This window comes from Delphinapterus leucas, chromosome 19, assembly GCF_059928025.1.
Source record: "Delphinapterus leucas isolate spDelLeu-1000000601 "Yukka" chromosome 19, BTC_Dleu_Yukka2, whole genome shotgun sequence".
In the NCBI taxonomy this organism is placed as follows: Eukaryota; Metazoa; Chordata; class Mammalia; order Artiodactyla; family Monodontidae; genus Delphinapterus; species Delphinapterus leucas.
In genome coordinates this window covers 24,571,424-24,599,011 of record NC_143147.1, presented here as the reverse complement: position 1 = coordinate 24,599,011, position 27,588 = coordinate 24,571,424, and the positions used below count along the sequence as shown (strand labels likewise).

General features: G+C 39.0%; 1 protein-coding gene and 1 non-coding gene across 3 annotated transcripts; both read left to right on the top strand.

Moving 5' to 3' along the window:
* Nucleotides 1-842: 842 nt before the first annotated feature.
* UTP6 (UTP6 small subunit processome component) lies at nucleotides 843-27,394 on the top strand. Of its 2 annotated transcripts, none has more exons than XM_022595737.2 (19): nucleotides 843-1,048; nucleotides 2,624-2,708; nucleotides 7,019-7,060; nucleotides 7,298-7,390; nucleotides 8,086-8,133; nucleotides 8,573-8,636; nucleotides 10,325-10,443; nucleotides 13,210-13,287; nucleotides 14,198-14,279; nucleotides 14,719-14,800; nucleotides 16,035-16,219; nucleotides 16,766-16,845; nucleotides 17,215-17,292; nucleotides 19,302-19,481; nucleotides 20,304-20,384; nucleotides 20,591-20,700; nucleotides 21,479-21,545; nucleotides 24,148-24,220; nucleotides 25,290-27,394. In XM_022595737.2, the coding sequence occupies exons 1-19, from the start codon at nucleotides 957-959 to the stop codon at nucleotides 25,445-25,447; spliced, it is 1,797 nt and encodes a 598-aa protein (XP_022451445.1). In that variant the 5' UTR covers nucleotides 843-956; the 3' UTR covers nucleotides 25,448-27,394. The 2 variants fall into 2 exon arrangements, with proteins under 2 accessions (XP_022451445.1, XP_022451446.1); XM_022595738.2 differs by lacking the exon at nucleotides 843-1,048 and adding an exon at nucleotides 5,313-5,415.
* Nucleotides 13,366-13,488, top strand: LOC115803624 (small nucleolar RNA SNORA54). Its single transcript, XR_004024380.1, has one exon. It is a non-coding gene; the product is annotated as a small nucleolar RNA SNORA54 (small nucleolar RNA).
* Nucleotides 27,395-27,588: the final 194 nt, after the last annotated feature.

Genomic DNA, 27,588 nt, shown 5'->3' with positions numbered 1-27,588 from the left:
AAACTTTTCAATACCAAGATTCCCTCTTCTAAAAAAAATACAGTTTCTGATACCCACCCAGGGCCGTATTTTGAAAGACTGCATCTACAAAGCCAGTATAGTGTTTTAAGTAATAAAAATGTCTCCCCATTTAAAAATTAACCAGCCGTCTAATTGGCACATGGAAAACCAGTATCACACTGGTTTACTAAATCTAGTTGAAAGCAAAGACATAGTGTTTGGGACAGCCTGATCCATTTTAGCACCCCCTACAATTTTCATTACGCCTCATTGAAATGTTTACTATAATTTTACGATATCCTCTATCCTTTCCCCTCGGTTTGTTTGTATTTTTTAAAAAGTATTTATTTATTTATTTATTTGCGCTGGGTCTTTGTTGTGGCTTGCGGGCTCCTTAGTTGTGACATGCAAACTCTTAGTTGCGGCACGCACGTGGGATCTAGTTCCCTGACCAGAGATGGAACCTAGGTCCCCTGCATTGGGAGCGCAGCTTCTTAACCACTGTGCCACCAGGGAAGTCCCGGTTTGGTTGTATTTTGGTTCTTGGTGTTGGAAATCAGAATAAAAGGAGATAATATCTTGCAGAAAATGCATTTCACGCCCCTTTCAGGTAACCCCTCTAGACCCGAGGTGATTTTCGCGATCCCAGATCCCGCGCACTGAGCCCCGCCCCCATCCTGGCCCCACCCCTCGACTCCCGTCCTCTTGAGTCCTCCAGAGAAGGGGGGCGGTGCTCGCTGCAAACCCACAGTCAGTCGCCAGGGGGAGACAGCGGCTGCAAGAGCCAGGGCTCCCTGTCCAAGGGCCAGGCGGCGGAAGCGGAAAAGGCGGGACCTGGGGCGCACGTTACGTCAGCACGTGCGAGCGTCAAGGCCGGGTCCCCGGGATAGAGAGGGGGCGCTTCCTGCGCGTGTTGGCTGTGAGAAGGTCTCTGCCGGGTTGTAGAGTTCGACCTCATGGCGGAGATAATTCAGGAACGCATAGAGGATCGACTCCCCGAATTGCAACAGCTGGAGCGCATTGGACTGTTCAGTCGTGCGGAGATTAAGTGAGAGAGCGGAGGAAGAGGAAGGGCTGGGGCGGGTAGAGAGGGGAGGCTGGGGCGTGTGTGTGGCGGGGGGCAGGGATAGGGGGCACTTGGGTTGTGTTTATATTTTCTAATGTGGTAGAAGCCCATTTCCAGATTCTGATGATGCCCAGAATTAATTTCTCATTCATTGCAAGGTGATCCGTCCATTTACCCCTCAAACATACAGACAGCTCTTCATGGAGGAGGTTTTGAGGCTATAAAGGGGATAAAACCAGGATACCCGCCCGTCAAGAGCTAGGTGCCCTGACACAGTATGGTGGGGGAGACAGACAACTGAAACATTTTGATCACAGTGCAGCGTACTGTAAGTTGATTGTAGTAGAGTACTGCCCTAGAGATGTGAACAGAGAGCCGTGGGAGCCCAGGAGGAGTAGATAATTCTAACAAGACTTGAAGATGGGGATCATTTAATTCGATTTTATATTTTACCCCAGGGCTTCGCCAACAACTAGTATATAGTTGTTACTCATTAATTTGTATAATAGTTTTTAATAGTTTACTGTGACTATTTCTTCATTTTACAATGACTGCGAATGTAGTACTGTGGCTATGGGAACCTTAAAGTAAACATTTGTTTATGAAACGCAACATACTGTGGACTCTTTAATAAGAGTGGACTCTGTATTTAGTTCATCCCTTACCTAAATACAGTGAGTCTTCTCCCATAAGCCCTTTGCAGTAGTGATATAGGTAGAGACAATCTAGGTTTTTTTTTTTTTAAATCTACCTGTTGAAAATTCAGAAATAAGAGGAATTTAGGAAAGAAATTTGATTATTATTAAAACCCAATTGACTTGAATTTGGAGGAAAAGAAATCTCTACTAATACCACATATAAATAATGTAAAGTACTACTTAACATTATTTACTTTGCTGGTGGGAATGTCAGTGGTCCTGGCAATCGATTGACGTGATTTTCATGAAAGTTTTAAGGTACATCTTCATGCCCTTAAGACCACAGAAGTCCTGAAACTAGTATATTGTAAATCAACTATACTTTATAATAATAATAAAAAAGAACACAGAGGTAATTATGTAAGAGAATACGGGGACTTCCCTGGTGGTGCAGTGGTTAAGAATCTGCCTGCCAATGCAGGGGATACGGGTTCGAGCCCTGGTCCAGGAAGTTCCCACATGCCGTGGAGCAGCTAAGCCCGTGCTCCACAACTACTGAGCCTGCGCTCTAGAGTCTGTGAGCCACAACTACTGAAGCCTGCGTGCCTAGAGCCCATGCTCCACAACAAGAGAAGCCACCGCAATGAGAAGCCCCTGCACAGCAGGGAAGAGTAGACCCCACTCACCACAACTAGAGAAAGCTCACAGGCAGCAACGAAGACCCAATGCAGCCAAAAATAAAAATAAATAAATTTATAAAAAGAAAATACGTACTTGCTTATGAAGGATAATTATTTGGGAATTATATATTTTGGCAAATAGATGTTTCAAATATATTAAAAATAAACTTTAAAAATTCCAAAGTTATTTATTTAACTTCTTGTTTCAAGTGTTACATTTTAAATGGCTTTCTCCTTAGGGCTATCATTAAAAAGGCTTCAGATCTAGAATACAGAATACAGCGAAGAACTCTTTTTAAGGAAGACTTTATCAATTATGTTCAAGTAAGTGAATAATTTTATTACTTTTTAATCCCCTCACAAATGTAAAATCAGTTATGGAATAGTGAGCTTGATGTCAGTTTCCTACAAAATTCTGGAACTGATGATTAGACAGGTAATTTTTGAACAGGAATAGAGGTAATTTGGTAATAGTGTTTCTCCACTAAGGCTTTGGTCCTTGGCAAACTGAACATTTTTTTCTTCTATCGGGTTAGTAGATCAGAGTCTGCCAAAGACCCAGTGTATCAGGATTTCAGCAAGAGGTTTGATCAATTATGTCTTGTGGGGAAAAATAAAGGAAAGTGAGTTTGATGATAGCACATGGTTAGGAAGTTAATGCTTATGTGCCTGAGGTCTGTCGATTTAGAGAGAGGTGAGGTACGCTGCAAGATTCTTCAGTCCTGTAAATGAATGGAAGATTTGATTGAAGATAAAATATACATGCTTGGGACTTCCCTGGTGGTCCAGTGGTTAAGAATCCGCCTACCAATGCAGGGGACACAGGTTCGATCCCTGGTCTGGGAAGATCCCACGTGCCATGGGGCAGCTAAGCCCGTGCGCCACAACTACTGAGCCTGCACTCTAGAGCTTGCATGCCACAACTAGAGAATGCCCATGCACAAGCAACGAAGACCCAACGCAGCACCCCCCCCAAAAAAAAAATATATATATATATACACACACACACACACATGCTAGATCAGTTTTCAGTGGGAGAGAATAATGTGTTGGATGATAAAATCAGGATTCAGAAAGAATCCAATAATAAGATGTTATAAATCCTCTACTTTGGGACTTCCCTGGTGGCGCAGTGGTTAAGAGTCTGCCTGCCAATGCAGGGGACACGGGTTCGAGCCCTGCTCCGGGAAGTTCCCACATGCCGCGGAGCAACTAAGCCCGTGCTCCACAACTACTGAGCCTGCTCTCTAGAGCCTGTGTGCCACAACTACCGCAGCCCGCGCGCCTAGAGCCCGTGCTCCACAACAAGAGAAGCCACTGCAATTAGAAGCCCACACACCGCAATGTAGAGTAGCCCCTGCTCTCCACAACTAGAGAAAGCCCGCGTGCAGCAACGAAGACCCAACGCAGCCAATAAATAAATAAAATTAAAAACCAAAACAAATAAATCTTATACTTTAACACTAATATAAACATTATAAAAGGTTCTAAGTTTAGCTTTTAAAAAAACCTACTGAATGAACAATGTATGAGACCTGGCTAAGAATCTTGTATTTGAAGGAGGTCCTAAAGCTCAGTAGATTGCTATATCAAAATAGATCAAGAAGTATGTCATGTCAAAACATATAATCTAAGTGATTACATGAACAGAAGTAGAGTGTTGGGTAAGTTAGCTGAGCAGAGGAGGTTGCAAACAGTAGGCACTCAGAAGACGTTGGTTTGAAAAAATATTTTGCATTTGTCAGACTATGTCTGGAGCATTGTCAGCTCAGGATGACATTTTAAGAAGGACTTTGACATTTTAAGAAGACTTTAGTTAGAAGGCAGCCAGGACGTAAACCTTGTTCTGGGAGGAATCATTGAAGGAAATGGAGATGTATAACCTTAGGGAGACTTAAGAAGTGGCAAATAATTTCACTCTTCATATATTTGAAGAGCTATGTGTGGAATAGGTTGATTTGTTTAGTTTTAGAGCACAAATTGAAATAAGTTGATATAAAAACTCACATACACACCTCTCTTACATGTATACCCCCTCTGCCTGCACACAACCATATATACTTGCTATGAGACATAAGTGGCATTTTATATTGAGATTCTGATTATCCACATTGAAAACATAAAATTAGATCCCTTCCTCATGCAAAAATAAATTCCTATGGAATTGAATAGATAAATGTGGGAAAACTAAATCTTCTACAAAAAAATATGAATGACTTCAGGTAGGGAAAGGTTTTTTTTTTTTCTAAATTGAAGTATAGTTGAATTACAATGTTGTGTTAGTTTCTGGTGGACAGCAAAGTGATTCAGCTATCCATATGTATACATATTTTTCATATTCTTTTCTATTATGGGTTATTTCAGGATACTGAATGTAGTTCCCTGTGCTATACAGTAGGATCTTGTTGTTTATCTATTTTATATATAGTAGTTTGTATCTGCTAATCCCAAACTCCTAACTTATCCCTCCTCCATCCTGTTTCCCTTTTGGTAACCTGAGTTTGTTTTCTATGTCTTTGGGTCTGTTTCTGATCCGTTAGTAAGTTCATTTGTGTCATATTTTAGATTCCGCATATAAGTGATATCATATGGTATTTGTCTTTCTCTTTCTGACTTACTTCCCTTACTGTGATAATCTCTGGGTCCATCCATGTTGCTGCAAATGGCATTATTTTATTCTTTTTTATGGCTGAGTAGTATTCCATTACATATATATAGCATATCTTCTTTATCCATTCATCTGTTGATGGACATTTAGGTTGCTTCCATGTCTTGGTAAATAGTAAATAGTGCTGCTAGGAACACTGGGGTGCATGTATCTTTTCGAATTATAGTTTTCTGGATGTATGCCCAGGAGTGGGATTGCTGGATCATATGGCAACTCTATGTTTTTAGTTTTTTAAGGAAACTCTATACTGTTTTCCATAGTGGCTGTACCAGTTTACATTCTGGTAGGGAAAAGTTTCTTAAAATGAAGAAGACTGTGAAAGCACAAACCATGAAAGAGAAGATTGATTTGACTATGTTAAAGGTAAAAATTTCTGTGCAAAATAGACATCGTAAATAATGTAAAAAGATAAGCCACAGAATGAGAGAAAATATTTGCAACATATATAGTCAGAATCTAGAATATGTAAAAAACTACAAATCAAGAAGAAATGACAAACAAGTGGAAAGAAAATGAAAACAACTGGAGAAATAGGTACATGCAGTTCACAAAGGGGAAACATCAGTCATTGGTAAACTTTTGAAAAGATGTTAGCCTCATTAGTAATCAGGTAAGTATTGATTAAAACCAGGGTGCAGTACTACTTTATACCCATCATATTAATAAACGTTTTAAAGACTGACAGTATCAGCATATAATTTGTCCCACCACTTTCAAGAGCAATTTGGCAATATCCCATGAAGTTGAAGATGCATGTACTGTGTGACCCAGCAATTCCATTCATTCAGTCATACAGTGTATATTGAGTACCTGTTATGTACATGACACTGATGGGGTAGAACAATAAATTAAGCAGACAGAAATCATGTTCTTGACGAGCTTACATGTTAGTGGTAAAGTTCCTGGATATATCCACAAGAAGATGTGTACAAGAATATTAATTGCAGCTTTTTGTAATAGAAAAATTGGAAACAAATACGCATCACAGGAGGAAGGATAGGTAAATTGCACGTTCATATAATGAAATGCTATACAGCAGTTAAAATGAATGGACTTGAATTCTACATGACAGCAGGGATATATCTAAAGTCAAAATGTTCAGTAAAAATATGGAGTGATGGGTTCATTCAGTATGATACCAGTTGTATAAAGTTTAAAAGCATTCAAGACAACATTATAATGAAGTTTGAAGTCATGCTTGTGAACGATAAACACCTGAGTCAAGATCATCATTTCCTCTGGAGAGGGAGAAGGGTGGAATCAGACATGGGGCGCTTTGCCTTTATTTGAAATGTTTTATTTCTAAAAACGTTTTGAATCAAATATAGTAAAATGTAGGCTTTGACATAGCTGTGTGGTAGCTGCATGGGTGTTCTGTATGCTTCAAATATTTCATAAGACAGTTTTAAAATGAAGCAGGCGATCTTGTAAGGTTCTGTGCCTTCTGTCTCTAGTAGTCTTCAAGCTTAGAGAGGAATTATATAGTAGTGGTTTTTGGAGAGTCTTAGAAGTTCTCAGTGGTCCTTTGGAGGCAAGGGTAGGGAGAGCCAGTTAGGTGCCCTGTTTCAGCTAGTACAACCCTGTTTATCTGCTTTATTTGCTTGTGCGTCAGCTAAAATTTTTGAATGGTTAGTTTCCTAAAAGTCTGAACACACCGTTGTAGACGAGGAAGTTAGATTGATATTGTAAATCTTAGAAGTCTTAGAGTTTTAGTAACGTGCTTTCTTTGTATCTAAGATGTTTAGATGCATGCTAATGTATGTATTTTTGAGTTTTGCAGATGTAAGGTGAATTTTTAGTGAATGCTAGACATTTACTGTAAATTAGGCTTCTTGATAGCAAATTATTTTCTGTTTTGTGTTCTTGATCTTTATTTACTTTATGATTTTGACTAAATGCACCTCCTCTATATAAAAAGTTATACTTTTTCTTGTTTTCTCTTTTTTTGTATGTTTTTCTTTCATAGTATGAAATCAATCTTTTGGAACTGATCCAGCGAAGACGAGTTGTAAGTAGATGATTTTCTGGAAGTTGGAAAAATATATAGAATTAAATAGTGTGACTGCAAAGCTAGAACTTGGGTTTGGGAAGTAGTTGGCATTGATAATTGTGTGGCGGTGCGCTCATAATGATACTTGTAATTATTTGCTTTCTCTACCAGTACTGTTTAAAGATCAACTGGGAATGCTGCTTTGGATAAATGGGATTAAACTGAGGCTTTTTTTTTTTTAATGTCCCTTTTTAGCGTATTGGGTATTCATTTAAGAAGGATGAGATTGAAAATTCTATCGTACACCGGGTACAAGGTGTCTTCCGACGTGCGTCAGCCAAGTGGAAAGTATGTGTTCAGAGTGCCCGTAGCTGTAAGGGATGTGAAGATGTGTATTATACGTATTATGAATATGGATATTCAAATGTATGGTTGTGGATTCTTATCTTGGGTATCTCAATACTTATTCTAATGATAATATCATGTCTTGAAACCACTTACGAAACCATTAAGAAAATTGATCGCATTACCTTAGAGTTAGCCTGTGAGAATGATGCTGAAAAGAGTGGATTTGATTCATATTTAAGGATCAGAAAATTGTCTAGGATTTGGATATGTCTCTAAATAAAGTACCCCGAGCTGGGGTACTTGGAGGTGGAAGATAAGGTTAGAGTAGGTGCAGCACCTCAGAACTTGGTCTTCTTCAAGTTTGGTTCTGGGACCGAGATATATTATATGGGAAGTACTTTGGATTCTTGGGAATGACAAATTTTAGTTTGCTGCCTCTGATTGAGACCATTTCAGAAGTGCATTGAACAAATTGGATAGATGATAAATTTTGTCTTAGATCATAGTAGGTGGGAGTGGGGGGACAGAACAAGTTGTTAAGAGATCTAAGGCGGGTAAGGAACAGCCTAATAGGCTGAGGGATGTGGCACATTGGATTTTCTGAAATCTGCCTCTGTTGCAAACAAAATTAATGCAAAGTTGTATTGTATATAAAATTCAAACTCAGGCAACTTACTCCATTGCTTTTCTTGCAGGATGATGTTCAACTTTGGCTGTCTTATGTAGTCTTTTGTAAGAAGTGGGTGAGTATTGGGCAGCTCTGTCTTGGTCCCTCTTTCCTGCTTTTGGTTAGTCTGCATTTTAAACCTCATCCTTGACTCTACTGAACTCCATGTTTTCTCCAAAGGTGTGTAAGGTTAACAAATGGGAAAAGAACCCAAGAAGGCTGTTGCATATTTGAATGACTATATAAATGGCTTCCATATCAGCTGAAAAGAAAAGGGTCTTTATGCATATATGTTCAGTAAAGTTGAAAACATTTTTTAGATATTTAAAATGTTTATGTTAAGTGGTTTAGGTAGAAGAGAACCCTGAGTGAATCTGTATTTGTTTATATGTCCTTAGCAATAGCAGATGTCACCTCATTGGAGTTCATAGTTGGTGAGGATACAGTGCAGATCACTTAGAGTTTAATAGCAATGACTTTGCTGTGCAGGAAGTAGAATTTTTCTTCTTTTACAGGCTACCAAAGTTCAACTTAGCAAGGTATTCTCTGCCATGTTGGCCATTCATTCGAACAAGCCAGGTATGGTGAAATCCTTGTCAGTTCTTTTCCTACCTTATTTGTAGACTCAAGCCATTTTGGAATTTATTTTGCTTGATTAAACCTAAGAGAATTATTTTGAGAACTTGAGCATATGAACTTGGCCTCAGCAGTTTTTATTCCTGAATAGCTGCCTCTTAGTTCATCCCTGCTACTGTGAACTAGTTACTGTGCCAGGTATTGTATCTGTGAGCAAGAAGGACTGAGTTTCTTTTTAGCTGATGGTGAAAGAAACTCTTCAGTCCTTTGAGGGGAATTCTGTTTGGAGGCAGTCAAGTCTGAGGATTTCAGAAACATAAAGGGGAAAATATTAATATAGATTTTACAAGAGCGATTAGCACAGAGTAGGTACTCAAGTTTTGTTAAGAGAAGGACTTCTCTTGTGAACACTGTGTAAACAGTACTATATTTTATAGTGAAGGTGCTTCAGTGTCTGCTCTGGAGTATTAGGTTTACAGCGCACGAGACTCAAAATCGGCTACATTTGGCACCGGTTGATTCCGAAGGATACAACAAGACAGCGTTAGTACTGTCAGCCGTTCAGAGGCTTGTCTTTGGTGGGAGGGCATGAGAGCATGGGAGTGGGCAGAGGAGCCACACTGGCGTAGAGGACCCCTGGATAGGTGCAACTTCCAGGTATTATATCTGTGAACTGTGCTCAGTTTCAGGAGTCACATGCTCAAGAAAGCCCAGAGCAGTGGCTGTCTACCATTCATAGCCCTCCTCGTCCAGACACAGTTACAAACCGTGGGTCATTTTTACCAAAAGCAATCTTGCCTGGTAATAGCTGATCTTTTTTTTTTTTTTTTTAACATCTTTATTGGAGTATAATTGCTTTATAATGGTGTGTTAGTTTCTGCTGTATAACAAAGTGAATCAGCTATGCATATACCTACATCCCCATATCCCCTCCCTCTTGCGTCTCCCTCCCGCCCTCCCTATCCCACCCCTCTAGGTGGACACAAAGCACCGAGCTGATCTCCCTGTGCTATGCGGCTGCTTCCCACTAGCTATTTATTTTACATTTAGTAGTGTATATGTGTCCATGCCACTCTCTCACTTCGTCCCAGCTTACCCTTCTCCCTCCCTGTGTCCTCAGATCCATTCTCTGTGTCTGGTAATTGCTGATCTTTATGAAGTTTCTAGGGAGATAGCTAGAATGTTACCTCAAGGTTAATTTCTTATGTAGAAGGACAAAGGTTTTTTGTTTGTTTGTTTGAAGACTTTATTCCCAGTAGGTACAATAAAAAATTTACTTTAAAAATTGAGTCATTTGAGAAAAACTATCAACTACTTTAAATACAGAGAAAAGAGCAAAATAATTTATTTCACTGACTCTAAGATGCACAATTTTTTCCAGCATTTTGAGACATTAAAAATTTGTATGTGAGTTAATGATGATGTTGACCTTAGATCTGATGGAATAGAGTAACGGGCACATAAGTACCCACAGATATTAACATTTACAGATTTGGTTTAGAACACTCTAAATTTTAGATAAAGCAACAATACTTTACAGATAACCATTAGAAATTCCCTATCTCCATCCTCTTCCTCTTTTGATAAGATTTTAAAGAAAAGATCTTTGGGTATCAAAATTGGAGCATTGGTCTTTTCATACCTGACTTGATTACTTTATTGAAATGAAGTCTGATGTTTTTCACTTACAGCCTTGTGGATTATGGCGGCCAAATGGGAAATGGAAGATCGCTTGTCTTCAGAAAGTGCAAGACAACTATTTCTTCGGGCTCTGCGCTTTCATCCAGAGTGCCCGAAACTTTATCAAGAGGTGAGTGTGTGTGAACATAAGGTGAGCGTCATGTCTTAGTTTGGTCCTCTGGAGATGTATATACTTTATTAAGTTAAAAAGGCTTCGATTTATGGAGACTAGGAATAAGTAGGGGAGCTGCTGGGGAAAGGGGGTCAGAAGGGTATTTCTTGGCCAATAGTAGGTGTTGACTTTGCTCATCTTCCAGGTTTTCAGTGAGAGATTGGAACTCCTACCTGTCCATTACTGTGGGGAGGGATAGGGAACTGGACCCTACCTTTCTTTACTTGAGGGTCAGGGTTCAGCCATCTTTATATCTTTGTATGTATGTATTCATTCATTCATTCATTTATTCCCCTCCCCTTCTCCTGCTCTCCCCTCCCATCTCCTTCCTGCTTCTTTTGGCTTCCGTTGCTGTTTTTCCCACTTTGTTTTTATTCTCTTCATCTAGTTTTCTTGAGATAGATATTTCCTTCCCCTCCTGGTGGACTTATTCCCTCTTAGAGGGGTGCACTAGAACAATGAATGATAGCCAGACTTAATTTTAAAAAACCCCGACAAATGCTAGAAATGACCTATTATTGAAACTGCACCCTTTTCTGAGGTGTTTGTCAGAATAAGGGAGAAACTACTGTTGAACTGTCAAAGGAAAATTAAGCCCTATGTGATGAGGGAGACCCTCATTAAGACCCCTATGTGTGATGGGTCTTAAAGCTAATAGGTTTTGTAGCTGTCTCAACTGTATTTTGGTTTTGTAGTAATTTAATGTTTTATTTTATAGTCTTGCGTCCTTTCTCTTCATATTCTGTTAGACAGTTCTTTGTGGCCTTTATTATTTTTATTGAGAAACTATTATAAGAATCAGTCATCCCTGCTATTAGAGTGCTATTGTATGGTGTTATTGTTTATGTTTTTTGGAGGCTTTCACAATTGCCTAGACTTGTATTTTCTAAAATTGAAATAGATTTTTTGCTTATTCTTATCAAAAGTAAATAGAATTTATTTATTATAAATGGTTCAGAGACAGCAGTTTTTTGAAAAAAGCAACAGAAAAAGTATTCATAATTTTACCTCCCATACTTTTATGCATATTACAGATAGTTAAAACAGGCTTTGTTCTGAAAAGTGGGATTCTACTACACATTTTTGTGTTCTATATTTTTACCTAAATACATCACGAATATAGTCCCATGTTAGTATATATTAATTTATATTAGTGGTATTCAAACGTTTTGGTCTTAGGACCCCCTTACAATCTTAAATTACCAAAATCCCCAAGGATCTTTCGTTATGTGGGTTATCTGTTAATTTTTATTTGAAAATTAAATATTTAATTGAAGATTAAAACCAAGAAGTCAAAAATACTCACTTAAAAATAATAAACCCATTACATGTCAATATAGGTTACTTATTTTTAAATGAAAAAAACTCTTCTGCAACAAAGTTTAAAGAGAAGAATGGCCTTATTTTACATATTTGCTAATCTCCTGAATATCTGACTGAATAGAAGACAAGCTATATTCTCATCTCTGCTTTTGCATTCATTGTGGGCGATAGCACCCATCATATAGCCTCTGAAAAACCTTAAACTCTTGACAGAATAAGAGTGAAAAAGGCAAATAACATGTTATACTATTATGAAAATAGTTTTAACCTTGTAGACCCTCTGAAAGGGTTTTGAGAACCTCCAGGTATCTCCAAGTCACATTTTGAGATATACATTATCTGTCCTGATAGTTGCATTTGTTAAAAAAAAAATATTTTTTTTTATTTTACACTCTAAAAGTAATATGTACTTTGTAGAAAATCTTGGGGAAAAAAGCCAGAAAAGCACAGAAAAGGAAACAGTGTGACTGATTGAGGACAAATACTATTAACATTTCTTCATAGGCTTTTTTCCTGTGCACATTTTTTACATAATGTAATTGTGTTACATGCAAAATTTTATAGCCAGCTTTAAAAACAAAGTAGAATATCACTAGAAATGTGATGCACCATTACTAAATTATTGTAACTGTTTTATGGCCGCATCACCAGCCTGCTTCTTTTATAATATATTTTACTTTCCCTACTTTTAGACACCTAGATTGTCTGCGTTATTTGCTCTTATACCCTTGTGTATGAAACTTCTAGGTATTTAGGATTATTTCCTTATGATCGATTTCTGGAAGCAGAATTTTTGGGTTAATGAATATAAACATTGTTTTTTTTTTGTGTGTGCTACGCGGGCCTCACACTGCTGTGGCCTCTCCCGTTGCGGAGCACAGGCTCCGGACGCACAGGCTCAGCGGCCATGGCTCGCTGCGGCATGTGGGATCTTCCTGGACCGGGGCACGAACCCGTGTCCCCTGCATCGGCAGGCAGACTCCCAACCACTGCGCCACCAGGGAAGCCCAAACATCGTTTTTAAACTTGTCATTTTAATATGTCTTGTAACACAGAATTCAAAGTATTAAAAATTCTGGACAAATCCAACTTTGTATTATGTGTTAACCGTATGTTTGTATAGAAACATTCAGGAGAGGGAATTCCCTGGTGGTCACAGCGGGGACCCGGGTTCGATCCCTGGTTGGGGAACTAAGATCCTGCAAGACACGTGGCACGACCAAAAAAAAAAAAAAACAAAGCCTCATCAACGTCAGCTAGTTTCATAACAAGATAGATTATAACACTCCCTCCACACTTCCCCAGATCTGATATTTACGAGTAAAAAGAAGCATGTTATACATTTCTAATTAAAAAATTATCTCCAAAGGTTTTCAGTTCATTATTTCCCTTCTGTGTTAGTATTTTAGGATGGAGCTGATGCATGCTGAGAAACTGAGGAAGGAAAAGCAAGAGTTTGAAAAAGCCAAGATGGATGTGGTAAGATCCTAATGTATTGTCACTTGTTAACAAGATATAGTGTTTTGAACCTGCGTAGGAGTAACAGAAGATCTTTAGGAGCACTGTTCGTGACTTGCCAGTCTGCCCGTGGCTGGCGGGTTCCATTCCAGTGCCACAGCAGTTCCAGCACCACGCGACTGACTGCCTGGTGGCTCTTGGTTTCAGGTCTTGGAGACAAAGTGGGAATAAAAAAGAAAATCTTTAGAATGTACTTTTCTTTCCAACTTAATATTTTGAAACTTTTAAATGTCTTGCATTGATTTAATTAAAATGGGCTTAGTAATAAAAATGGAATTTTGTGCTTTAAAAATAGATATTTGGACTAATTGGAGTGGTCCTTGAAATTATTACTGATGGAATGGCTACATACTGTTCTTTATGATCTCATTAAATGATATGTTAATGGGTCGAAGGAGCTCAAGAAAGGTTGTGAAACGTGTGATTCCTAGCCTTCTTTCTTTTTCTTTTTATGTAATTTTTTACGTGACAGCGTAAGTTTAAAGAAACAAGTTTGAGAATATTAGAGCTGAAAAAAGAACTTCACTATCACCTGTTATTGTGGTTACCAGCTTTGAACTTTTTTATCCAAATAAAATCTTACACAGAAGGGTGAACGTGGCATGTAAAACTTGACCTATTCTGGTCTAGGTAGAGAGTGAGGCCTTAAGCCGTGTAATCTTGCTACAACTCTGGGAGCCTGAGAATACAGTGGAAGATCAGTGATCTTATTCAAGCTGTACATTTTACAAGTGAGGGAACTGGCCCAGAGAGAGACGTGATTTGCCAGAGGTCATGTGGCACAGGTAGTCTAGGATTGTTAATTTTCATTCTAGCGCTATTTCTACTTACTGGCATTACCCGTTCAGTTGTTTAATATCATACTCTTTAGGGGAATCTCGAGTATGCTGAAGAAATCCTTATGGGCGAGTTGGCAAGGATCATCTACAAAAATTCTGTAAACATAATTAAAAGTAGGTATCCTTTGAAAATTTATTTATGGTGGGAAAGTGAAACATTCAATTTATAATGAGGAACCTTTAGCCTATTTTGAAAATTTCTGTTAGAATGTGTATAAAACTCTGATTATAGGGAATAGTGCCCGGATTCTTTCAGAAAAGGCTTATTTCCCCTTAGATTATAACTGAACATTTCAATAAGTTTTTGAGTACTTAAATCATGTGGGGAGTTGAAAAGAGTAAATGATTTAGTACATTCTTTTGTGTCCTAAAGATGCTTAGAATAAAGTCCTTAATGAATACTCAAATGTTAATAATGACTTTGCTTGTATAGTGGGTGATTTTTTTGTTTTATCTTACTCCCCATTTTATAAAAAAACCAAAACTAACTCCAGTACTTTAAGAAAGTGCTCCTTTAGAGTCTTACTCCCCTCCCCCGCTTTTTAAATTTTAGGTGCAGAATTTCATGTGTCACTGCTTTCAATTGCACAGCTATTCGACTTTGCCAAAGATCTGCAAAGAGAAATTTATGATGAGTAAGTAAAATAGTGGAAAAGTGAATATGTCTGTTTTGATCTTGTGGTAAGGGTTTGAAGTTGGGTATTTAGAAAGGGGGAAAGAAGATACCATACAAAATCCTTGGAAGAAAGCTGTTTTAGGACTATTGTATAGTATTTTATGTATACATAAAAAGTGTATTTTTGGAGAAGTTGTTTGACTCACTTACTGGCTTCCCTTGGGAAATAGTTTGCCTTTGTTCAATAAGAAATATGTCCCATAGCTTATATAAAAATCTATATTCCTGCTTTCCTGGCATGTCTTTTGTCCTTAAGATGAGAGTTGTACTCAGGAATGTTTATAGTTGAGTGCTGCAGGTAATCAGACATTATTCTTTTTTTAAATTTATTTCTTTAATTTATTTATTTTTGACTGCATTGAGTCTTCGTTGCTGCGTGCGGGCTTTCTCTAGTTGTGGCGAGCAGGGGCTACTCTTCGTTGCGGTGCACGGGCTTCTCATTGCAGTGGCTTCTCTTGTTGCAGAGCACGGGCTCTAGGCGTGCGGGCTTCAGTAATTGTGGCACGTGGCCTCAGTAGTTGTGGCTTGTGGGCTCTAGAGCACAGGCTCAGTAGTTGTGGTGCGTGGGCTTAGTTGCTCCGCAGCATGTGGGATCTTCCCGGACCAGGGCTTGAACACGTGTCCCCTACATTGGCAGGCGGATTCTTAACCACTGCGCCACCAGGGAAGCCCCAGACATTATTCTTTTAATGTCTGGTTATATGGTTGAAGAATTATTTGCAGCCTACCTTGTGGGTACTTCACCCTTAATAGGACTCTTACTTTCGTAGGAGATAAGAGAGAACTTGGATCAGTTTGCTCTGTGGATACCTTTAGGGTTTCGGTATATGATTAGGCTCCTTCTATTAGAGAAAATCAAGAGTCTAGATATGATAAGGTTTTCTTGGGCTCGAGAACCAGGTATCTTGTCACACATACCTGCTGGTTTGACTTTGAGAGCTAACCTACAAGTTAACATTTGTGAATGATGTCTGAAACAATCTGAAACTAACAAGTGTGTGACAGCTCTGATCCATTGACAACATTTACATAGTGAGGGTGAAGACATCTGGGGAGCCTGTTGGGAAATGACCCTTTTGGTGCTGGAATTGTTAAAGGGGTGTCCTGGGTACATTTTCAGAGCATTGGGACTGTCTCTCTGTTTGACGTTCTGAGTTAATCTTATGTCCTAGGTTGATGGCAGTATTTTTCAGCCTTCAGGCTCTGCATACAGACGACCCCCTCACTTGGGATTATGTGGCCCGCCGAGAATTAGAGATCGAGTCACAGCCAGGAGAAGAGCCGCCCACAACGAAACAAACCAAAGTGGCAGAGGTGGGCCGCCGGGAGGAGAGGTGCTGTGCTGTGTATGAAGAGGCGGTGAAGACTCTGCGTACAGGTGAGCTTCACCAGGCCCTGTGTGCTGAGGAGTAACGGTGTTCCTGAATATGAACCTGAAGCTCCATTCCCATGACCAGAATCCATTTCTGGAACCTCTCTGTGGTAGTTTACAGTGTGCCTGGCTTTTCCAACTTGTTCTTTCTCTTTTATGACCTTCCTCGATAGCTGTGGCATTTGTTCATTTATTTGGGGAAATAAATGATACTTAGGATGTGATCATTCAGAAGGTTGTTTCATTATCATTACTTAATTATCTTCTATTATAGATTTACTTGATAATTCTGTAATATTGGAAAATAAAGGTAAAGGGTGCATGACATGGATAAGACTTTTAATTTTTGTATTTATGTGACTACTCAGTTGTTTGCCCTCAGTATTTGAGATGTTTGATAGGCTGTAATCAGAATAACTTATATTTTTCACCAGACTAAACCAGTTTAAACTCTTCCTCAGAGGAGTTTTCCCTTCAAAGAAAAGATGTACGATGACTGTTAAACTAAAAGGATTGCTGGTCTGATCAACATAATCCCTCTGATTTTTCCAGAGGCCATGTGCAAGTGTTACATCAACTTTTGCATGGAAAGGTTTGCTAAGAAGACAAGCAGTCGGCACCTCAGAGAGAAGGTATTGACTTTGTCATGTGGTTACAGTGGCTGACTAGAAAGTGTCTTCTGAAAGGACATAGGCACAGGTTTTTGGGGTCTGAGACAGCTTCCAAGAACTTGGTGCATAACCACTCTTTGTCCTGTGAATGACCTGTCATTCTGAAGGTCTGAGTCTGCTTTGCCCTAGTTCTGGCCACCAGGTAAGGAGGTCCTCTCTTCCTGGACTGTGCTTGGTGCCACTGCCCAGATCATTTAATCATAAGTGAAACCACCTCTGTCCCTTCTTTCAATTCTCAGAAAGGTGTAAAACTGCTTTCGTTCCTGTCAGAGGCCAAAGACCCCTGCTGGGAGCTTTGTGATGAACTGAGAGATGTTTTTCTGATTTCAGAGGCTGGAAAGAACCATGGTTGCATTCAGGAAGGCACATGATCTCAAACTTCTATCAGAATTCCAGTACAAGCAGTGGGTAAGGACCTGGACACATTCAGTGTCAATTACATGTACTTAATTCTGGTTGGTTCAGGCTGGTGTCATGTGTTTTAATATATATAGTTTTATGACTAAGCACATTTGGAAGATTGGCATGGTAGAGGTAGAGAGTGTTTATTATTTGGCTGTCAGTATTTAGTGTGTGCCAGAAATGAAATCTGTACCAGTAGAGGGAGGAATATTGTAATATATAGTGGAAAACACGCAGAACAGAGTCACAACTGGGTGTATTTTGTTTGTCCATCCATTCATGTTTTCCTGAACCTACGCTTGGCTTAGATTAACCGCTGGTACAATAAAGACAAATTAGATGTGTTCAGTGTTTTAGAAGCTGACATTCTAGTAAGAGGCATATTAACCCATCCTTATACTCTGAAGTGGGTAAGGATTATTATATAGAGACCAGAATAATGTAGTGTGGGAATACACAGGTCTAGACTGGGTTTTGTGACTTAATAGGTAGGTAATGGGCAAACCACTTAACCCTTCTGAGTTGGTTTACTTGATTTTAGAATAATGATAGTGATCCTTGTTTTTGCCACCTCACAAAGTTGTTGATAGCATTCCATGAGATGGTGAATGTGTTAATGTATTTAAATACTTTCTTAGTGGAAAAAAAAGGACAAAAATCTTTATACTTATTGAATGCCTTTTATTTGTATAACTCTTAACCTCTTTTGATTTATATAATTTACACAATTTTTATGTAATTGCAGTTAATGTCTTGCTGTTTTGTACTGTGTTGTACTGTTTTTACATTTACATTTTTTCTATACTTTATACGTAGATCGACATAAACTATTGATATATATTAGTAGCGTATTGTATTGTACCACGACTGGGTACCCTTCTTCCATTATGGAACCTATCTGTGAAAAATCCCAGGCCTGATGAGTTCAGCTGCTCTGTTGGAGCTACTGAATGCTGCTGGCAGGACAGTCCGTCCCACCCTGTAAATTCAGCTGGGCGTGGCTTAGAGTGCCTTGGCAGTCCTGCTCTCTTTCCATTATTAGTTTCTTTTGGCATTCTGAACTTGGATTTCCTTTCGGATCCAAGCTTTCTGTCATCTTCAGCTTCTTGCACATGCTGGTGGGAGAGTCTTCTCTTTTTCCTGGGGATCTCTGCTTTCACCTAATGCCTGTTCTTCCTTAAGTCTCAGCATAGATGGGGCTTCCTTTCTGGGAGTCCTTTCTCATCACTGCCAAAGATTCTGTTGGCTGCTTCTGCTTTGTACTCCTGTAGCATATGATTCTTTTTCTGTGATGGTACGTATCAGCCTCTCTGCTAAATTGGAGGTGCTGTGGGCAGTAGGGAATGCACCTGACCTCCTCATTATTGAGTCTAGACTGTATAGCATGCAATTAACATGCTTGCTGAATGAATGCATTATATACTGCCATTTACTTGCTTTTTCACAACTTTGTAGAATTGGATTGGTTTTAGGTTTTTCTTTCCCTGTTACAGTAGTGTGGACAGAAGCATTTTTAAACAGATATTTCCTCCTGTTCATTTATTTGTTGGGTCATATTTGTTAAAGTAAAATTCCCAAGTTTGTGGCATGAACAGTCTCATGACTCTTTTCAGAAAAATGGGTACCAGTTTATAGTGTGCCCAACTCTTTTTGAATGAATAAACTTGTTTCTTTACCATCCCACAAATACTGGTGGTGGATGTGGGTTTTATTATAGTGAACTATTTTATTAAAAATATAACTTTCAACCTAAATTATTTAGGCCATCTGCTTTTCACTTATGTTTTTTTTTTATTTTTCACTTATGTTTTTTTGATAGCCCTTGGGGATAGGAGCAGGGAATGGAGGAGAAATTCCAGATTTTTTACTTTGTGCCTGTTTGGGCACCATGGTGAAAGGTTTAGAAGAAAGGCTGTTGAATCTATTGCCTCGCATGAGGTCTTTATTTGTCCCCATTTCCATAGATAATGTAGCTCTCAGTAGATACTTTTCCAATGACCCTTTGTCTTATCCAGAGCGAGTTGTTGCTGCAACATGACTTCCTTACAGAAGCTCTGGAGGTGGCAGGAGCCGGGATGGAATTGTTCAGAGGCTCCGTGATGATGTGGCAGGTGAAGCTGCAGGTCCTGATTGCCTCAAAGAGCCCTGACGTAGCCATGCTTTTTGAAGAAGCCTTTGTGCACCTGAAACCCCAGGTCTGTGAGTTGTGTCTTTTGTATTTCATTCTGTTTGGGAAACCTTTTAAGACTGCAGCCAAAGCTCATTTGGAGTAGACTTGTCTAAGGAAAGCTGGCCCCAGAGGGCATATGTGATGATGGTTCAGGGATCATGGGTGGAAGAATTACTTCCATTTACCAGCCTATTTCTAATTCATTATTTGAAAGTCGACTAAATTATGTAAACTTTTCTATTCCTGTTTATATATCTTATAAGTGAGAAATACTAATAGAATATTATTTCTAAACTTTAAAGTTTAAAAGACTAAACCTTAAAGCTTTGCAGTGAATCTTTTATACTAGTAGGAAAAAGATATTCCAGGAGTTAAAATAGGGGGAAAAAATCATAATTATTTTACCGCTCATTTGTATGTGCTGCTGGGACATGAACAAAGGCTAGATAGTTCAGCCTAGATTAGTTAGCACTTGTGTTGTGGTCCTACACAGCAGAGACGTGACCTGGGTAGCTTGGGTCTGACTAGTTTGGGGTTGTTAAGTGCTTAACTTACTGGTAATTGATGATAATAACTTTAGGCAGTATTCCCCAACAGGGGGAAGTAGAATTAACAGGAGAGTATTGCTTTGGGCGACTGGGTCTGAAGGCTGTCTGTGTTCCGGTGTACCATTCCTGAGAGTGGTACTGAGAGTTCTGTACAGTGGGGCAGACTGGGAATGACTCTGTATTGCACATATTGATTATCTCAGGAGGAACCTGTCTTTATAGTGACGAGTTTTCAGAGCATAGTGCTAAGATGTCATTTTCTAACCTTTTTTTTTTTTTTTTTTTTAAATTGTGAGCAGATTTGTCTGCCATTGTGGATTTCTTGGGCAGAGTGGAGTGAAGGTGCCAAAAGCCAAGAAGACACTGAAGCAATCTTTAAGGTACAGGCCCCCTGTTGTAAGTCTTGTGTGTGGGGAATGAGCAGATAGCCCTGCTAGTTGGCTAGCTTTCAAAGGGTTATTTGTAAAGCAGGTGCTCGTTTTAAAGCAGCTATTCATTGCATGGCCGGGGATGGTTTTGGAAAAATTTGTTTTGATATGTAGACATTTCCTCATGTAGCTTGTTTCTCTTTTCTTTTAAATTTTAGAAAGCTGTCTTAGCTGTCACGGGTGGCGACTCAGTCACTCTGAAGGATAAGTACCTGGATTGGGCTTATCGAAGTGGTGGCTACAAAAAGGCCAGAGCTGTGTTTAAAAGGTACTCACAGACACACATAGCTATTATGAGTCTCTCAACTCCCTTCTCAGCCCCTCGTACCCAGATTATATGAATCACAAATAGATGGAGGAATAAATCCAAGGACTGTTAAGTTCATACCCATTGTGGAAAATTTAAAAAAAAGAGAGAGAGAGGTAACTAATAATTCATTGTAATCCTATCATCAAGAGAAAAACCATCCTAATGTATCATTTTAAAATTTGTTTTTCACATGTCTGAGATTATGCTATAATCGCACGTGGTGTACCACTTTTATTGATGAACATTAGACTGGACTTTTTCCTACCAGTTACAATTCTTCATAAATAACATTTATTAAAAACAACTATATGATATACCACCCTGTGGACGTGCCATGATTTATTTGGCCACAGTAACTGCTTTGATGAACCTTTGTGCACAAATATTATTTGTCCGTATTGGAAATTATTTTCTTAGAATATATTCTTAGAAATGGAGTTCTTGGTCTCCTTCAAAAAGACCTTGAGATGAAGGAGAGGGAACTTAAAACCCTGAGAGTGAGAAAGAAGGGAACAGGAAGAGAACTGGGTAGGTGTTTGGTGGTGGTGAAGAGTAAAGGCACTGGAGATTGAAAATGGTGAGTGACTGGTAGCCAGGTCCAGTCGCCATGCTGAACTGCAGCCAGGACTTTATCCAGCTACGTGTGGCGGAGGCACTGGCGCAGGTGTTTATATTCATGCGATGTAAGAGGCTTTCTTCACCGTGGAAGATAACGGTTCCCCCTGTTCCTTTTTAGTTTACAGGAAAGCCGTCCATTTTCAGTTGATTTTTTCAGGAAGATGATCCAGTTTGAAAAGGAGCAAGTAAGTGTCCTGTCTATGCATTTTTTGTCTGGGAATGTGGATTAGTGCTAACTAATCTATGGTAGCACTTTGTTATTTAAAAAGCTGTCCTTATAATACAGTATAATTTCTGGTCCCTTCCTCCAACCCCTTTTTCATAGATGTGGCTTTAGGAATGGTAAGCAAAGAAGAAAAGGTACATGTCTGGAAACTAGACAACTCAGATGTCACCTCTTACAGGAAGTCCTCCCTGCCAGGCTGTGTGAGGTGCTGCTTTTCTGCCTCCAGTGCCCCGTCTGTCTCTTGTTTTGGGTTGTGAGGTAGAGAGTAGGCACTCGTAACTGTTTCTGGTGTTCTTTAACTGAACTTGTGAGTGAGAAAAAATACAGGAAAGTGTCAGTTAAAAAAAATTATACATGAAAGTCCAAATATATCTGTAATCCCCTCGCAATAACACAACCGATCATATTTATTTTTATTTTTGTTGTTTTCTTTAATCCTTATTTACATACATATGCACAGTTTTATGATGTTTTATTTCTGACTTACGTGACATGTGGAGGTTCTCACTGTTTTTTCCTTAACATCATTTTGTAAACACATTCTTGTGTTTTTACCTGGCATCATTTTTAATGGTTGTTGTATTATTCTTAAACCTGTAGTTTTCTTAACCATTCCATTACGTTTAGGTTTGTTTCTAGATTTTTGATATTGAAAACAGCGCTGCAAGCATTTTGCTTATATAGTTTTTTTTTTTCCTTCTCTTTTGAGGACTGGAGATACTGGCTTTTTTGTTTTTTTTTAAATAAGTTTATTTATTTATTTATTATTTATTTTGGCTTCGTTGGGTCTCCATTGCTGTGCGTGGGCTTTCTCTAGTTGCAGCGAGCGGGGGCTACTCTTCGTTGCGGTGCACGGGCTTTTCATCGCGGTGGCTTCTCTCGTTGCGGAGCACGGTCTCTAGGCGCATGGGCTTCCGTAATTGTGGCACGCGAGCTCAGTAGTTGTGGCTCATGGGCTCTAGAGCGCAGGCTCAGTAGTTGTGGCACACGGGCTTAGTTGCTCCGCGGCATGTGCGATCTTCTGGGACCAGGGCTCCAACCTGTGTCCCCTGCACTGGCAGGCAGATTCTTAAACACTAGACCACCAGGGAAGTCCCTATACTGGCTTTTTAAATGGTTCTTTACATATTGCCAGATAGTTCTATAAAAGTTATACTTATTTATAGTGATAATCACCATGTATATATATCAGTATACCTGTTTCCTCCATACCTTCTCCAAGTGTTCAGTTTCGCCTTCTCTCTTTTATTTTGGTATTTTGATTGGTGTTTATTTGTTTACTTTTTTTATTTGCCACACTGCACGGCATGCAGAACTTCCTCGACCAGGGATTGAACCCATGCCCCCTGCAGTGGGAGCATGGAGTTTTAACCACTGGACCACCAGGGAAGTCCAGGGATTGGTGTTTATTATTTTTATTTGAATTTTGAAAAAGTAACAATGAGGTTGAACTCTTATTTTCATAGATTTGACCATTGTGTGGGTCAGTGATCTGTTCTTGTCTTACAGTATAGGACTTAGTCTAGCGTAATAATTCATAGCCAGGCTTTGGATTAATAACACAATGGTTATGTGCCTTGGGCAGGTCACTTAATTCTAAGCTTCGACATCCTTATCTGTAAAGGAGGTCGGAATACCTGTTCCAGGGGTGTGAGGGTTACAAGGCCAAATGGGAGACTGGATGGAAAGGACTTTGCACAGTTCCATGCACACTATGAGCCCTTCACAAAGTGTGGTTCTGTTTTTCATGCATGTGTAAGATGTGAGGTTAAACTGGCGTTTTATAAAGTAGTACAGTCTCAGCGAAGAGAAATTGGAATGAGGAAATAGTTACTTGACTACACAGAAAGATTTTTAAACTGAAGATGTTAATTAATCTGCTTTGAAAATGAAACAAAGAGAATAGTTTAAATGGAAGTAGAGGTGAAGAATTAACATGTATTGATTGTAAAGTTAGCACTGTCTACTCCGCTTGGTGCATAATTCATCAGCATTTTAATTGAATCCTTGTAGTTGTCCTAAGAGATATTATTGTCCTCATTTTATGGGTGAGGAAACTTTAAGTTCTGTCTGATGGGTTCAGAAAACTTCCTGAAGTTCATATAAGTAGTATTTATATATATTTTGCCTTGATATAAAAAGTTTTAAGGTGGGTATGGCTAACATGTGCTACAGCCCAGATATTCAAAGGAAGAAATCCCTTACCATAGGGAGTAGAACCTTCCCCATTTATTTATTTAAATCCTGCTCCTCCCTCAGGGCTTTCACATATATTTTCCCGTGGAGGTGCCCATGTTCCCCCAGGTGAGAATTAATTAGGCTTTTTCCTTGCCACCAAAACAAAGTGCTTTTATCACGGTTTGGCGTTTACTTCACTCTGCCATGTAGTGTCTTTGACTTTTCTCTGGATAGGTTCAGAGTCAGGCTGTGTTCATTTAAACCTGTCTCTCCTCCCCTTCAAATGCCTAATAGTTGATAGCTGCGTAACAATACGTGTGAAATGAATTTGTGACGTTATAAATTAGGCTTTTGAGGCAAGATTGTCTGATTATTTTTGTTAGGAATCCTGCAAGATGGCGAACTTAAGAGAATATTATGAGAGAGCTTTGAGAGAATTTGGGTCTGTAGATTCTGGTAAGTAAACTTCAGTTATAGACACGTGGGTCTGTTTGCATGTGTGGTCTGTAACCTATGATGGTTAGAATAGTGGTTCTTAACTGCTTTGGGGTCATGGGCCTCTTTGAGGATAAAACTTGGCATCCTTCCCCTGCCTCCTCCCTCACTCAGTGCATAAATGCTGGCAGACATAATTTTGCTTATAATTTCAAGTTCACAAGCCCAGCTATCCATGGGTCTTCTGTTAAGAACTCTGGACTAGAAGGAGATTCGTTTGGTTTGGTTTCCTTGAAAAATGTGATATTTGTAAGGAAAAGGTTAATAATGTAGGTCAGAACAAAATGGGGTGGGAATTACAGCAGAAGGGTAGTGGGATACTAATTGACAAAGATTGTCATGGGCTGTTGCCACATTGTATCTAATTTATAGGACTTGTAAAACATACTTCTTGGTATAGGTTAAGTCATGTAAAGTCTGTTAACTTGTGAACTCAAAAACTGACATGTAGAGTTGTTAAACTCAGATTTAAAACAATACATTAGCTTTTTCAAGGTTTCAGCAGACCTTCCGGTGAAATGAATGAATATGGCATTTTTACTAACCCAAGCAAGTTTTATTAAGCAGACTGACAAGGTCCTAATGAACTCATTGAGGTCTGTTTCACCTTGAAAGAGACTCAGCAAAATCCTCCCTCTACAATATTTAGTATTTTTGAGTTTATGAAATATATAGACTGTCATGATTCTTTCTTTTTAAAGTGAAAGCAGTTTTCTTGAGAGATACACATTCTGTAGTAGAATGTGGGCTGTGTCAGAAGGTGAGGGCACTAGACTGTCACGATCCAAGTGAAGATTTCTACTTTAAAAAAAAAAAAAAAAAACAAGGCTTTGAAATACCGTAGTGTAAAGAAGCTGAGAGAGGTATTCCATAGGTTTTCCATAGGGTTCTAGGAAAATAACAGCAAGAAGTTATTAAGTTTCTTAGAAATCTTGCATTGAATTGATATTAAATAATTAAGTTTATGTAATAAAGCCTTGTCAGTTACCTAATTGTATGTTTACAGTAATTTTTGGGGTTCCCTTTAAAGATCTTTGGATGGATTACATCAAAGAAGAATTGAACCACCCCCTTGGTAGACCTGAGCACTGCGGACAGATCTACTGGCGAGCCATGAAAATGTTGCAGGGAGAGTCAGCAGAGCTGTTTGTAGCTAAACATGCTGTGCACCAGGCCGGCCAGCTGTGAAAAGAGGAAGAACGCAGCCAACTTTGTGAAATAGTGTTGTAAGCCCTCTGCGTGGTTTTGTATTATGCATTCACCTGCAGTTTGCTGAGATGGCAGACGAGATGGTGTCTGATTTTGAGACATGCTTTAATTTTGTTAATGCGCTAATCTTTAATTCCAGAAAAGAGAACTGCTGTTTAGTGGCCAGAGGCCAATTGTTGAGGCCAGACCTACCATAGGTCCTAAATGTTTTCCAAAATACATGGAAATCGTATCACTGATCTTCTTTTATTACCACCGGTCGAACTTGAGTATCTCTAATCTAGACCCAGGGGTCAGTTAAGATAGAGAGGAAAGTACAGTTCTGTTTGTTTATTTTCTCTTTATTATAAAAGTATATGTGGGGGCTTCCCTGGTGGTGCAGTGGTTGAGAGTCCGCCTGCCGATGCAGGGGACACGGGTTCGTGCCCCGGTCCGGGAAGAGCCCACATGCCGCGGAGCGGCTGGGCCCGTGACCCATGGCCGCTGAGCCTGCGCGTCCGGAGCCTGTGCTCAGCAACGGGAGAGGCCACGACAGTGGGAGGCCCGCGTACCGCAAAAAAAAAAAAAAAAAAAAGTATATGTGGTATGCATTTGTTGTCGAAAATATGGGCGGAATAGAATAATGTGGAAAAGAAAATAAAAGCGTTCTGTAATTTTATCATCTGGACTAAAATCACTAATTTGATTTCCTTTATTAGAATTGAATTTATACTGTTAGATCATTTACTCATTCATTCATTCATTGAGTGCCCGTCATAGGCAGGAAAGAGGAGAAGCTTTTTGGGATGGAGGTAAGGGTTGGAGGAACAGAGCTGGATGTCCTGAGTTGGTTGAAGCAGCAGAGAAGGATGCTGGGTATTGGGGGAAAAGTTGTCCTTTAAGAAGATTTAAGCGATTATAAAAGTGTGTTCTATCTCTGGGACCGATCTGCAGAGAAATGTTTACATTGGGGAGGCCCAGCAACAAAAGAAGGGCAGGGGTAGGGAGTAACATAGAAAGAGAAGGGCTTCAGAGGCGAGGATGGAGGATGGCTTGGAGTAGAGAAGGGCGTTCTGGGAGCAGGGGAGGCAGTTGTTTGAATTGTACATCCTGTAACTTCACATTATGATGCTGTCACTGGGAGAAGCATTCAGTTCAGCTTTACTTACTATTATGTTTCACTTAATATTATGGTTTTTTTCCCCATGTCATTAAATAGCCTTAAAAAGATTTAATGAATTGAGAACATTCCATTGTATAGATGAGGCATGACTTATTTTACTAATCCCCTATGGTTGGACCTTGTCATTTCTAATTTTTTCTTGTAAGTACTGTTGGTGAAGATTCTTGTAAATCTTTGTTAACATCCCTGGTTATTTCTTTAGGAGACTGACATCTGACAGTAGAATTGCTGTATTAAGGGATATAACTGTTTTAAAGAATATTGATAAGTGTTGCCAATTTGCAATGTATGAAAATACTTTCAAGCACTGTGGGTATTATATTTCTTATTTTTTACCATTTTAATAGGTGAAAAGTGATATATCCTTGTTTTAATGTGCATTTCTTTGATATCAGTGCAGTTAATGCATTTTTCCTGGCTCATGTCTTTTCATGTTTGACTATTTTTTGACCTTTTTTTTTTTTTTTTACTAATTTATAAGAGTTTTTTATGTACTAAGAATAGTAATCTTTAGTTCGTCTCTTCTTTTTTGCAAATAATTTGCCCCCAGCTTTTTTTTTTTGTGGTGTTTTTTGAGGTCCAGAGGTTTTGTATGTATGATTTCTATTGTTGAAAACCCTGCCTCTTGCTGAGGACAACTCAGTATTTTTTCCCCCATGCAGTTAACTAAATTTTCCACAACACTGTTTGTAGCCATTTTTGTCTCTGCTGATTTGTAATACTACCTTTATTATATATTAAATTCCTATGAATATTAGAGTCTATTTTAGGGCATCTTTATTATGAGCTTTTGTACCCAAAATGGTGTGTGTGTGTCATTTGTTTTAAAATAAGAAAAATCTCCTTTCTCCTCTCCGTTAAGTCCCAGGAAGTTCAACATTTAAATCCTTAAAGGGCTTTTTTATTTTAGGAAAGAGATACACGTTGCACATAAGAGATGAGAGTAAAGAGGGTGGTG